This window comes from Podarcis cretensis (genome assembly GCF_951804945.1).
Source record: "Podarcis cretensis genome assembly, chromosome: 1".
Lineage (NCBI taxonomy): Eukaryota > Metazoa > Chordata > Lepidosauria > Squamata > Lacertidae > Podarcis > Podarcis cretensis.
Window position 1 is genome coordinate 82401396 of NC_137170.1, and position 13829 is coordinate 82415224.

Genomic DNA, 13829 nt, shown 5'->3' on the forward strand with positions numbered 1-13829 from the left:
CCCATAATTTCCTCCTAAAATTTCATACCACGGAGGTACCAGTTTTACTTTTCTTTTTTAAAATCTCATTGTTGTTACCCTATAGTGCAAGCACCTCAAAACAACCAAAAGGCGGAACAATGTGCATATCCCTCTGCCACTGAGCTAAAGCCCTTCTCCTTTGTCCTGCCTCTGTCTTCACCATGGTTCAGGGCCGTGAAAGACGTGAAAAGAAAGAGACGGATGAACACACAGCAGACAGAAGTTCCTTGCTTGTGGGTTCTTCTGCTTTCTCCACCTACAGTTCAGAGACCATGATGGAGTCCTTTTTGCTCACAACTCCCACCTGATATTCAGCTGGCTGCTGACGGTTGCAATGTCACTTGAGGCTGCACCCCTCCCCAGAGCCCCTTGTCTTCCCTGGAATTCTTACTCACTTCATCTCCAGAGTAAGATTTGTGTTCACCGAAGTAAACTTGCTGATGGGGATGCGGTATGTGATGTTCCCCGTCCTATATGCAGAGACAGAAAACGACAGCATAACATGTAGCAGCCGCCTCTAGATGTGGTAGCTGTATCCCTCCCCATTGGAACCAGGCCACACCGACTCCTCCAGCTCATAATCCAATGCAATCCCTGGGGAGTTATATCATGCTGGACCCCAGCTGGGAGAACAGCCTTAGGCTGTGGAAGGCCATTGTACCATCCAGCACTGTCCAGTATTGCCTGCTCTTGAGAGGGCAGGGACTCTCTAAAGCAGGGGTGGAGAACCTCTGACCTGGGGGCCACAAGCCATTCTATCTGGCCCCTGTGACTCTCTCCATGCCACATCCCTTTCTCCCCTGTTCATGCCCCTCACCGGTGCAACTCTGCACCCTCAGTGAGTGTTCACGCCTGCCTGGATTGTGTCCTTGAACTCTGATAAAATTTATTAGTTGCCTGGAGGGAGGACAGAGGGGGATGAGAGGTGTGTGTGTGTAGAAACCAGCTTACTGTAGAAAGGTAACATTTACAATAGTTTTTCCACCTGCTTTTGCCTCTGGCAAAAGTGTGCTCAGAAGAGAAAGTGGCCCTGCGGCTGAGAAAGTTCCCCCATGCCCGCTTTAAAGGTTTTAGGCAGAGTTTCTTCCTAGCCCTGCTAACAGAGACACCTTTAATTAGAAACACCAGAGATTTGAACCTGGGACCATTTGTATGAAAAGCAGGCGCACTACCAGCAAGATCATATCTTCCCAGTAAATCCACAGTCTCTCTCTCACAGCAACTTGAGGATTCCGGTCAGAAGCATTCCACCTCAACGTGGCCTTCTGCCTGTGTCCAAACTTCCCTGCTGTTCCTTTACATGAACCCACATCCAATAATGATTCCATCACTAAACACAAAACCAGCTTACGCAAGTGGTCTTGGCGTGACAATAAAGATAATGCATGGGGAAATCCTGACTTGTTCATTTATCAGCTGCCTGCATTTCCCCCCTAGGAGAAGCCCAGTCTCCTGAGAACTTGGCCTAACAAAGGTTATGGCAGGACAGCACTTCACCCACCTGCATTCATCACCAGCAGCACAGGCCTGAGGCGTGATGACCACGTTGCTCTCTACAAGTGATATGGACTGGAGAAGAGGAGCTTTTCCTGCAAGGGGGAAATCATCCATACAGGGAAGAAAGTTATTCTACACGGCAGGCAAAGCCAAGTCATGGGTGTTCGGAGAACCATCAGAGCTCCTAAGGCTATATAATACAGTCTTGTCCATCTGGTGCTCTCCAGATGTTGCTGGGCTACAACTCCCATCATCCCTGACCAGCTGCTGGGGTTTCTGAGAACTGGGAGTCCAAGAACCTATGGAAGGCACCAGGCTAGGGAACAATGCTGGAAGGGATTTCTAAGGTCATGAAGTGGAGGCAAAGTTGGCCACCAACCTGCGTGGCTTTAAAAGAGAATTAGACAAATTCATGGAGGACAGGGCTATTGATGTCTACTAGCCACGCTAGTTATGCTCTGCCTCCATGGTCAGAGGCAGTATCCCAGTTGCTGGAAACTGCAGGTGCAAAGTGTGCTGCTGTGCTCAGATCCTGTGTCAAGGTCTAAATATACAGCAAACAGTCACAAGGAAAAGAGGGGATGCTTACCCTCCTGGCTGGTGCTTCCTGTGCTGGGCTCCTCGGAGTCTGATTGGCTGATGGTGCTGCGCCGCTGCCGTGTCTGCCCAGGGGAGAAGCTGTTGCGTGTTGGGAGGTTGGAGTTGTATTTGGACTTGCCTTGGATGTGGGTGAAGGGGGAGGATGGGCTGGCATTGGGGTTGCCGAAGCCCCGTGATCTCTCAGAGGTCTTTGGCCACTTTGTATGGGAAGTCACCTTGCCAGTGATTCCCCTCGATTTAGCTTTGATGTTGGTCACTGGCAGCAGTGACATGAGGCTTTGATCTGTGAAGGTAGAGCAATGAGAAAAGAATTATGGTTTGCGCTTTGAAATTGATGTGAGGGCAAGAATCCTCACTACTTTTTCTCCATACACCAAACTTATACCTACCCTCCCAACATTAAGTTATCATTGTACCTTATATGTTCAGGAAGTGCAAACTTCTGGAAACAATCCAATGCAAATCAGATAAAGGTATAGGAGTTAGTTAAACCTTCCATGTGGAAGCACACAGGGGGAGGAAAGGGGACAGCATTCTGTCAGGTGAGCGGAAATGCCTTATTGCTAAGCTGAATTGTGTGTTCAAGACAGAATAGTGTTTACCTGTCCGGTTGTTGGTGGCTGGGGTGGTAGTCTCAGAAGCTGCATCAGAAGATACGTTGTTTGGAATGGTGTTCGGAAAAGGAGAACAGCACATGGAGAAACAAGGCGGGTCGAAACAGACTAATATGCTATGGGCAGGCAAGTCATAGAGCGATTCAGGCACATGTGTTGTGGCTGTAGGAATAATAATAATAATGAAAAAATACCAGCACCAGTTCTATGTAGGTCAGAGTAAAATGACAAAGAGACAGAGCAACACACAATAACCTCCTGCATTGTAAGGCCTGGTTCATGCAAGCACTTTGGGACTTATTTATTTCAATATAGGCCTTCTGCGTGCACATGGACTGAGTTTGTCCATTAGCAGATGGCATGTATTAAATTGGCCCTCGCCATTAATAGTGAGCAGAAGCTGCCCATGATGTGTAGTGCTGATTTTCTTTAAAAATGAAGCTTACTGCAGTAGGGGGACAGCTGCTTCTTGGGTGAAATGGTAGATCAACCTGCCCATCATGTGAACACACAAAAGGGACCAGCCACGTTCCCCACGCCTGACTTTCCAGCTGAACACCTGACTGGCTTAGCCTGGGAGACATTTTCACAGAGACAGCCACAACTGGTACCTACCATGCTGTTTAAGGGAAGCATCATCAGGTGTGTTTGATGAGGCAGCAGTAGAAAACATAATCTGATTCTTATCAATGTTCTGACTGGACCTAGAATGCAAGGGGGGGGGAATGTCACTTGAAGTCTTTACATATATATTGAAAAAATGGTATGTGTGCTAACAGAAAGAGATGGATTAATGAGGCAGCTGAACATCAAGGTTTGGAACGGAAGGGTGCAAACAGGCTGTAGAAAGGAGGACAGGGAGGGGAAAGCAAGACAGAAAGCAGGGTGGGAAAAGGAGGACAGATCAGGCAAAGCCTAAAATTGCTGCCAGGTATCTATTACAACCCTCCCATCTCGACAGTCTACTCCAGGGATGGCAAATGCCCCAAGGTGAGACGGAAAGAGAAGTTCAGAATCTGACAAATGGCTTCTGACCAGGGCCCTGATCTCTCTCTAGTCCATATCAATTGAAGAAGCACTATTTCCACTTGATGTGCCTATAGATGTCATCCCCCCCCCACAGCTGTATCTATATGTAGTTGTAAACTGCATTCTGCAAGTACAGACATTCTTCCATCCACAACCTGAGGACTTGTTCCCTATGCTGATGCACAGGAAGGAAAGCCTTAGGCCTTTCTTTTCCCTCACTGGTGAAGCAGGTTAGCTATCTGCTGTAGTGCTGGCTGCTATGTAGACTTCATGCTGTGAGAGTTTTGGGCAACAGCAGCAACAACAAAATTGTTTCCAGGGTGAGGGTGGGGTTGGGAAATGCCATTCAATTCCAATGAAATTTGAAAAGGGGGCTTACTTCTGATGAAACATGGTTAGGATTGTGCTTTCAGCTGCCTAATTCCCAGCTTAGATACTGCACCACCCAAGTGGCTCCCTCTCAGCCTAAATTTCATTGCCCTGCTTGGCTCCAGAATGTTCATTCAAACAGTGAAATGAAGAAGGGAGAGGAGTAACTCCCCTGTGCGGAAAGGTCTGCGACATTCTGGTTTAGAAAAAAGGCAAGTCAAAGAGGATGTAAGTGTATGAAATTATGCACGGTGTGGGAAAAGTGGATAGAGAAACATTTTTCTCCCTCTCGCATAATTCTAGATGGAATGTTGGAAGATGTAGAAGAAAGGGCTTCTTCACCCAGCCCAGAGCTACACTCTGAAATCCATTACCAAAAGATGTAGTGACAGCCACCAACTTGCATGCTTTTAAAGGGGGATTAGACACATTTGTGGGGGATATCAGTGGCTATGTGCTACCTTCAGTGTCAGAGACAGTTGCTGGGTACCACAAGTGTGGGAGTGCTGTTGCACTCAGGTCCTGCCTGTGGCACTTCTAGTTAGGCATCTGGTTAGCCCCTGTGAGAACCAAATGCTGGACTAGATAGGTCTTCCACTTGCTCCAGCTGAGCTCTTACATTCTCTCTCTCTCTCTCTCTGTCTGTCTGTCTCCCTGCTCTGTTTAGGAGGAGGAATACTAAAATATAGGCAGCTTTAAAAAGAAAAAGAAAAACACAGAAGATGAAGAGTGGGTGGCATGGAAACACAAGTCATCATCAGAAAGGATGCAGCATTTACATCAACAGTATACAGAAAATGAAGGACCATACCGTGGACACAGGGCAACTGGGATGCCAGGACCCCTGTGCCGAAAGAGAGCCAGGAGGCAAGTGGTCGGCACAGCAAAAGAACTGCAAGGCAACAGGAAAACAAAGGGGGGAGGGATGAAAGGCACAGACAACAAAAGTCACAAGGAGGGGTGATTTGGATGAGGAGGAAGGGTGGGCAGAGAAAAGAGGTGGGGAGAGAAATAAATGGAAAGAAAGGAAAACAAGTAGAAAAGGGAAAGAGAAAGATCAATCAATTATTTAGGAATAAGTATTCCTACAGTGGTGTGAACCATCTAAAACTTCTGGGTACGCACAGACAAAGAAGCTTGGGATGCTTATTCCCTATGGGCCGAATTCAATGCCATGCTATGGTGAATGTCCAGTCATCGCAATCACTGCAGCTTGTCGGACAGAACAATCCCCTTCTCCTCCTTTAGCACTGTTCTGGGTGTTCTCCCCATCCCCCCAGAGCCAGTTTTGGGGGTCCAGCCAACCTTGTTGTGCAAGCAGACACCCTCACATAAGGCTTGTGCTGATGGGACTCACTGGTGAATCCCACCCCAAGACTCTGACCTTCAGTTACTGTAAATTAGCCAACACATATTTGGAGTCATGCATCTCTGTATATTTCTGTGTATTCACCATGCAAATCTGGCATAGAATCTGACTTCCTGGGAATCCCTCAATTCATGCCAGTAAATTGTGGTTATGGGAGAGCCAGTGCCATTTAGTGGATAGAGTGTCAGACTAGGACCTGGGAGACCAGGGTTCAAATGTCCACTCAGCCAGAAAACTCATTGGGAGTTCTCCCCACCCTCCCAAGTGGATCTTGAGGGGCATGGGGGAGTGCAAGCGGGGAAAAGTCTCATTGCACTGCTGGGGGGTCCTTGCTCTGGCTTCTGTTAGTAGAATGGGGTAGCTGAAACCAGTCCTAAATAAAGAGATTTCCCTTAGGGACAATAAATAAATAAATTCCCTCTGGGGCCACATCCATAAATCACAATAAATAAAAAAATTCCTCAGGGACTATATTTCCAAGAAACAGCTTTGATGTATTCCGTTTCACTCATCTCCTGGGCAGTGTTTATTATAAGGTGCTCCTTTTCTTTACCAAGCTGACAGCCCCAAACCCCAGCTGTATTAGAGATTCTTTAAGACACCCTCCCCCCTCTAGATAACATATCTGGTCTTCTCAACACCTTCTTACACTCTTTTCCATATCTGATCTTCTAGCGCTCTTCTGGTTTGAAGGTTTCTTTCATGATTGTGCGCTTTCCTACTTAGGGTTTCGAAAGGAAGATGCATTCCCTTCTGAGGAAGCAAGTGACCAAAGGAGGAATGGGGGCAGGAAAAGGAGCTACATACCCTTCTATATCCACAACGTCTTCCTCATTGCGGTAGCTCAGCACATAGAGGGTAGACATGGATATCACGCTGCGAAAGAGAAGAGAAGAGAAATGGAGCCTTTGGAAACATAAACTTTCAATATTTCAGGGAGGAAAAGGAAGTTGTCTCCAAACAGGTCAGCCTTTGTGTGTGTGATTAACTCAAGTCCAGGGAAATCTTTACTCCACAGGACATCAAAGAGTACATATACTCAGTGGCATACCTCGCCAACTCAGTTTGAAAGTAAAATATGGTTAGAAAGGGCACTTGCCTAAGAACAACCACCCAGAAGTGCAATTTGATTTGAAATCATATTTATTACAAGTGGTAGCCAGGAATCCATAGTAAAAAACAAAACAAAGCAAAAAACAATACCAGGAAACACACCAGATCAGTTTCTGCATGACATCCCATGGCTGCCTATCTAACATACAGGATTTGCCAACTAAAAGAGGAGACACCAGAACTCCAAATTTCCAACAAAGCCACTTTCTAGTCTTAAAAAAAACACAAAAACAGATTTCTAGTTCTCCTTATTGCTGCGATTATTTTGAAAAACATGGTGGCAAACCTCACCCCCTAAAAAGGTGGGAGGAGGGAGGGAAAATAAATTTTAAAAGTCCAGGCTCTTCAACTTTACTGCAAAGTGATTCACTTAATTTTCTTCTGATTTCAGGACAATAACTGTAGTTGCCATCAGTGCAGTTGTAGCAACCAGCAATACACTGGACAGGCTCAGCCGTGTTCATGAAAATTATATCCACACTTTTGTCACATGCAACCTAAAATAGGTGGATTTTATGACTGAGGTACATTTCACTGTGATTCTATGGCAACAACCAAGAGACAAGAGCACAGTGCTAAGAAGAAAGCACACTCATCGCTTCACCTTCATTTGGGATGAAACTGGCCCACCCCTAGATAAGCATAACCAGATAAGCATTCACTCACAGACCAGAAGCCCCCCCTAATAACAACAACAACAATAATAATAATGATGATAATAATAATAATAATAATAATAATAATAATAATAATAATAATAATTTATTACTTATATCCCACTCATCTGTCTGGGCCTCCCCAGCCACTCTGGGCGGCTTGCAATAGGATATTAAAAACACAACAAAACATCAAACATTAAAAACTTCCCTAAACAAGGCTGCCTTCAGATGTCTTCTAAAAGTCAGATAGTTGTTCACTGGCTTGACATCTGGTGGGAGGGCATTCCACAGGGCGGGTGCCACTACCAAGAAGGCCCTCTTCCTTGTTCAAATTCTCAGTTCTGTGCATCACTCATCTGCTGAGTGTGAAACAGCCCAGGTGTGCAGACACCAACCTGAATGCCATGATGATCACCAGGGCAATGATGGTGCCTTGAAGGAAACGTTGGCTGATGCACGCTTGGTCCGTGACCACAGAAGGGGACTGCACAAGACAAAGGGGAGGGAAAGAGAACCACCAGAAATTTCATCAGAAAGTTATCCCTGTATTCCTATTCTGATCTTTCTGTGTCGTTCTTTTGGGGATAGCAGGCTGTAATGTGCCCCTTCCTCACTGACCCTCAGGTAACTGTTCACCCACCCTCCCCAAGAAAGAGCCAAGATGTCTGAGGAGGCTTCGGTACCACATTTCAGAAGGCTACTAAATAAAGGAAATAAAGGAGAACCTTGAGTTGGTGAAGGAATTATGAAATGCAATGAAAATGCAGACTTTTTGAAGAGGAAACAGAACGCAAATTATTCACAAGGGAAGGTTGCTGGATGAAGCAGGAATCCAAGAGTCAGCTCAGACACCAGGAAAAAAATCAGATCAAGGAATGCATCATGTATACAAAAATAGTTCTCAGCCCACGGAGACCATAAATATCACCGTGCAAGCGTTTACAATTTGTATGTGCTAACGTTCACCCAACACCTTAACAAGCAGCCTCAGCAAGCACAACTTGGTTTGTGGGACTCAAAGGCAAATATTCAATTCCATCTGCACACCATGATGGTGAGGTGCTGCACAATCAAGAGCCCCAAACCCAGCCTACAGAATCAGCAGCTGTGTCTCCTTTCAAGTGCCAGAACCAGCTTCAATAACACAAACGTGCCTCATGCACATGAGCAATCACAGCTCAGATTACAACATGTGTCTCCCTTACAAAGGCTTCTTACCTTGCTGGACATTTTGGGGGGCCTCTTTTTGTGTGGCACACTTCCTGCACGGCTGAACTGACTCCCTGCTTGGCTACAATGAAAGGAAAGTTAGGATGCACCCAGATCAGCACTCCTTATCATATTTAATTTCACTTCATTCTGCTCCTCCTCCCTCTCCCACTACCAATCTGTTTCTTAACAAACACTCTGTTTTCATAATTTTAGCACGTATACGCACGGACCACAATGAATTTGGTGCCGCTTTCTGGAGAATGGGGCGATAACCCAATATAGGATTGTGAAGTAGTCAATATTTGTTTTTTTGCCAAGGAATAGGTATCTAGCTGGTTCACAGGCATAAACTCAACACAGGTGGGAGGGAATAAGGTGCAGCGAAGGGGTTCTTATATGAAGGAGAATGTCAGGGTGCTACCAGAGAGGGGTTTAATTAGCAAATGGGTCATTCACAACAGTTTGGGTTTTGTTTTGTTTTTAAACTTACTGGGTGTCTAGTGAAGGTTTCTACTACTTTCACTATTCCTCTTTGAAAACGGAGTACTCTCTTTTTTATTTTTTATTTTAATCGCATTCTGTTGGATGAAGAATCCCCTCATTACAGCCTTACTTGCGTCCCAAACTGTACTCATCTTTATACCCTTGTTCATATTGTCTAGAAAATACTCCAACAGCCTTTTCCGTGCTTCTTGAATAATTTTCCCATCATCCAAAAGGTAATCATTCAATCTCCATCTGAATGTTCTTTCTTCATAAGCTTTGATCTCCATTTTTATTGGATTGTGATCCGAAATTACTCTAGGTTGTATTTCAATTTGTCGGATTCTTGTAGTTAATTCATTCGAGACCCAAATTTGATCTATTCTTGACATTGACTGATTCGGTTCCGAATAAAATGTGAACTGTTTTTCTAGTGGATGTCTAAGTCTCCAAATATCAATTAAATTATAATTCTGAACCAGATTTTTGAAACGGATTTTTAAACTGGGACTTTTAGATGCAGATTTACAGGAAAGTCATCTTTAGAGAGTATAGATGCTTGCTCTAGCTGAAGATCTTATTCCTGTGGGAGAGGACTAAGTAGACAGAGTCTTCTGAATCACTGGGACACTCTCTGTTCAGAGGCCTGAACTGAATACTTCTTCTGGCACCATAAGAGGCAGGAGAAGGGATCACAATATTTGTCCTCCCGTTATGAGTGTGGTAGAAGAGGTGTCAGTGGAGGAACAAGTTTTTTAGCTTGAGTACGTATCTGAGCATACGTCAAAGTTCTTTTTTGCTTTTCTACCAATGCATTCCTATGCTTACTTACTCAGATGTTCAACTGTGTTGAACATAATTTATTCCTAAAAGTGTGTATATAATTGCAGCCTGTGTACCAACCCATTTACTCAGAGCTGTATTGTTGAAAATACTGAAAAGACATTAGAATATTAAATTTACTCCCTTCTCTTTGCTTTTTTTTTCCCACAGGTCTCTGTAGTACCTGAATGCTCCAGAGCTAACAGTTGATTTCATACTGTCCAGTCGCTTGAGTTTGGCGAGTTTATGACTCCATCTCTCCAGTTCATCAATCCGGGTCTCCAGGTTATCAGTCAGTTTGCAAAGCTCTTTCACAGCCCCTACATTTTCCATGAAAATGCGCTCCTAGCATGGACAAAATAAACACTCTCTTTGGGTGTGCTCAGGTCCTCACATTATGCCCTTAGTTTTTGGTGAAGTACAATCATTCCCTAACCTCAAACCACCCCCCCCCCACTGCTGCCGCCGCCACCCCGCTCCTTCCATGCAAAGGCAAGAACACCTCCATCTCAGAAAGATTGCTCTTTGATGCCTATAATCTACTTATCACCGAGTTAACAGACCAATTTTATGCATGTTTCCTCAGAAAAGAATGCCAGTGTTTTCAATGGGGTTTCCTCCCAAGAAAACCTACATAGGATTTCTGCCTTAGACTTTGCCCCTAGATACTTAACACCCCCCTGTGTCTCCCACCAGAATGGTCATCAGAGGGCTGCCTTCTGGGACTGTTCTGTGTGCCCAAGGGTCTGGGTCTTTGAGGGCAAGGAAAGAAGCATTTTCAGTCCTTGCTCCCCAGCTTCAAATTTTTCTTCCAGGGTGTCCTGAAAACCCTGAACAAATATCTCTCAATCTCTTTCTCCCCCCCCCCCCCAATTTCAGCTTTGGCTTTGGTTTTGCTAAAAAATATATAGAGTGGGGAATGATGCCCGAAGAGTCTGTCATTCCTATCAAACTTGTTTTCTGTTTGTTGCTTGCCTCCTCTTCTAAGGGCTCCACTCACCTTATTCACCACTAGGAAGTTCTCTACAGTCCTCCCACTGGTAAAGACCATGTCCCCAGTATCTTTCACTGCTTCTGGGAGAATCTCCCTCACCTCCTGAGCAATGACACCTGAAAAGAAATGGGAAGCATGCATCACAGTGGCTCTGGGCCACAAAATATAAATGCAACCTTAGAATCCCAGAGGCACCTGCTAGGATCAGGTATGAGGGAGTTTAGACCAATGCTGGTAGGGGACTCTGTGATGCACATACCTCCAGCTATATACTGTATGTATAAAATATGCTGCAGGAGAAAACAACTCAAATGTAGCCTATGGGAGGGTAGAAATAAGCAAGTAACTAAGGGTAGCTTCACAATTTATAAAGCAAATATGTGTTCCCAGGCAGGAGGATGCGACCCACACTTTATGTCAGCCTCTGCTAAGCTGGCAGCTGGCAGATTTTTTCACTACAGCTCCCATCAGTCGTACTCATCATGGCCACACTGGCTGGAGATGGTTGGAGTTGTAGCTCAAAACATCTGGAGGGCGCTAGGTTGGGAAAGACTGCTTTATTTGTCTGCTGCAGAAAACCTCCCTGCAGCCTCCCTTAGTGAAGACTGATAATCAGGGCATACGTAAATCTGTTGGTGGGGCTTAAATAATTAAATTGTTTCTCCATGCAAAAGGAATACCTGCACACAGAAAGCTAGCATCCGGAAGAGACATGTGCTACTTCAGGGGTCATTATCCAGTTCAGACCTGAGATCCACCTTTAGCCCAAATGTACTTTGTGAGACCCATTTCTTGATTTTTACCATAGATACGTACAAGCATTGCAGGGGGTTTGACTAGAGGGAGCCTCAGGATCCTCCCAACTCTACAATTCTATGATTCTATGAATGACAATGACTGCGAAAGACCAAAGCATTTCCCCCAAGCCCTGCAATACTGGGGACTTTCACTAACTGTGACCTCGAAGTAGAGTGTCATATATTTGTAACATCAGAACCAATGATCAGATGACACATACCGTATACATACAATTTAGTATGTCTAAGGGATGTTTCGCAGAAAGACAGGAAACACTATTATGAAGGTCCCAAGTACAGGCCAACAGTGGGTATATGTTAAATCGTGGATATCCTGATTTGGGTGAAAGTGGATGTTGACACTTTTGCTAGCATTACAACTCCTGAACAACAGAGGTGCAAGGATGAAGCTCGGGGTCAGTGAGAGGACTGTACCTGTCTCTGATGTGTTCTCCAGGCCTACGGTGGCAGCAAACTCTGGCTTGTAGTTATAGTGCACCAGTCGCATACGGGAGATTCTCTTCAGCTGTTCTGTGGTATCCACCTGAAACCATAAGACCCACAATCATGACCTTGGACTGCATTTCCTAAGCAGAGATCCTACTGACTAAGGCATGCTGGGCCAAGCTCTTACTTCCTGGATGTCGTCTTTTACTCGGATGTCTGATGGGTGCATAAGGGAGCCCATGACTTTTACGTTGCCATGGACGACCAAGGCTTCATCTGGGCGGTCTGTGTTGATGCCAACTCTGCCGTGGTGAAAGACGGTGTCGGGGAGCTGAGCACGTTGCCAGAGTACATCGCTGTCACTCTCAAATTGGCCTGGGTTTGAGGCCTGCAAAAAGAAAAGAAAAGAGGGCAGAGATGCCCATAGGACATTAATGTCAACAACACAGAACTGTAGAGAGAAACAAAGTTATTGGGGAGAAAAAACTGCTGTTTTTAGAATAAGACCAATGCAGAACAGTCGCCTCCCCTCTTCCTAAATGCAGGGGGAAATTCTTTTGTGCAAGTTAACTGATTTGAATCATTGAAAACAAAAATGTTGCCCACCAACCAATATTGAAGCTGGGCAAGAGAAATAAGCAAATGAGTCAGCCAGGCACAGAATAACAAACCACCAGAGCAATTGAAATCATGCAGAGTGGCAAGTCTTTGATAAGGGCCCTTCACAGTGTTTAGTGGCCCAACACCTCTGCAAGTATTTTGCACACTACACCTTATAGGCAACTCAGTGCACATTTTTGCAGTCAGATGAAATGCAAGTTGCTTTGCAGAGTATTTTGGGAATTCCAGTTTCAATTTTTCAAGTTTTATGACCATCAGCATGGATAAGAACACACTGCTTTTTGTCCATGTTTGGAGACAGCAACACAGCCTCCAAGAAAACTTACTTTGCAGCCTAGTTAGACAAAATGCACAACAGTAAGTTGTTTACAGCTTGAGGAAGGCTGTCTGGTTCACTTTGCAAACTAAGCAGAAGGAGCCTTGGTTCTGAGTCAGTGCGTGTTTACAGACCTGCTGAGATAAATGCCCTTTTCCAGCCCACAACGGATAAAGATAAAGTTGCAAGCTTTTCTCTCTCAGCAGGAGGGGTGTGTGGGAATTCTAGCTATGAGGCAAAGCATCACCATTGCAAAACAAATCCCCAAGGGATTGTGAAGGAAGTGACAGGGTGGCTTGCATGAGGGTTGTGATGGTGATGATAAATGTGTGATGAGCTAATTGGCAAAGCCAGCACAAGAGTGACAGGAGAGAACAGGAGGATCAAACATCTCAGATGGTGCTTATTTTCTCAATATGTTCCTGGGGCTTAAACTTGCCTGGTCTGGAAGCCCCTGGCCCCTATTCCCAAATGTAGTAAGGGCAGATTGTGGCTTCTCGGGAAAAGGACCTTTTGCACATGGGTCAAGTCCAGGAAGCAGCACTATTTGATGTAGGGGCTCAATGGCTCAGGTTTCCATGTGATGCCAAGCCAAACCACGGCTTACTGCAAATGTGTGGATTCCTGGAGAGGAGGTCCTAAGTGTTTTGCTCCTCCACTGCCCTTGCTCCTGCCTGCTTAGCATATTGTCTGAGGAGACAAACTACGAGTCCAGCTCCTGACAAGGGCTTAACCAAACCATGGCTGAAAAGAGAGCAGTGCAGCAGCAGCAGCAGGACTGGAGAAGGAGCACAGCAGCAACAATATCCTCCCTGGGAACACACGTTCATGCTAAATCACAATTTGGCTCGGTATTATGTGCATAC

The 13829-nt window shown here is 45.2% G+C and overlaps 1 protein-coding gene across 5 annotated transcripts in view; it reads right to left on the bottom strand.

Moving 5' to 3' along the window:
* Positions 1-13829, bottom strand: part of MYRF (myelin regulatory factor) — a 99292-nt gene that overhangs the window by 8266 nt on the left and 77197 nt on the right. For 3 of the 5 annotated variants that reach the window (XM_079956216.1, XM_079956215.1, XM_079956219.1), the window contains 13 exons: positions 12214-12414; positions 12015-12123; positions 10789-10898; positions 9973-10133; positions 8490-8562; positions 7667-7755; positions 6307-6375; positions 4942-5022; positions 3348-3436; positions 2721-2894; positions 2108-2401; positions 1523-1610; positions 417-491 (listed from right to left, as the gene is read on the bottom strand). In XM_079956216.1, coding sequence (XP_079812342.1) covers positions 417-491; positions 1523-1610; positions 2108-2401; positions 2721-2894; positions 3348-3436; positions 4942-5022; positions 6307-6375; positions 7667-7755; positions 8490-8562; positions 9973-10133; positions 10789-10898; positions 12015-12123; positions 12214-12414 — 1613 coding nt within the window. The remainder of the gene's footprint in view (positions 1-416; positions 492-1522; positions 1611-2107; positions 2402-2720; positions 2895-3347; positions 3437-4941; positions 5023-6306; positions 6376-7666; positions 7756-8489; positions 8563-9972; positions 10134-10788; positions 10899-12014; positions 12124-12213; positions 12415-13829) is intronic. The other 2 variants (XM_079956218.1, XM_079956217.1) reach the window with 1 other exon arrangement.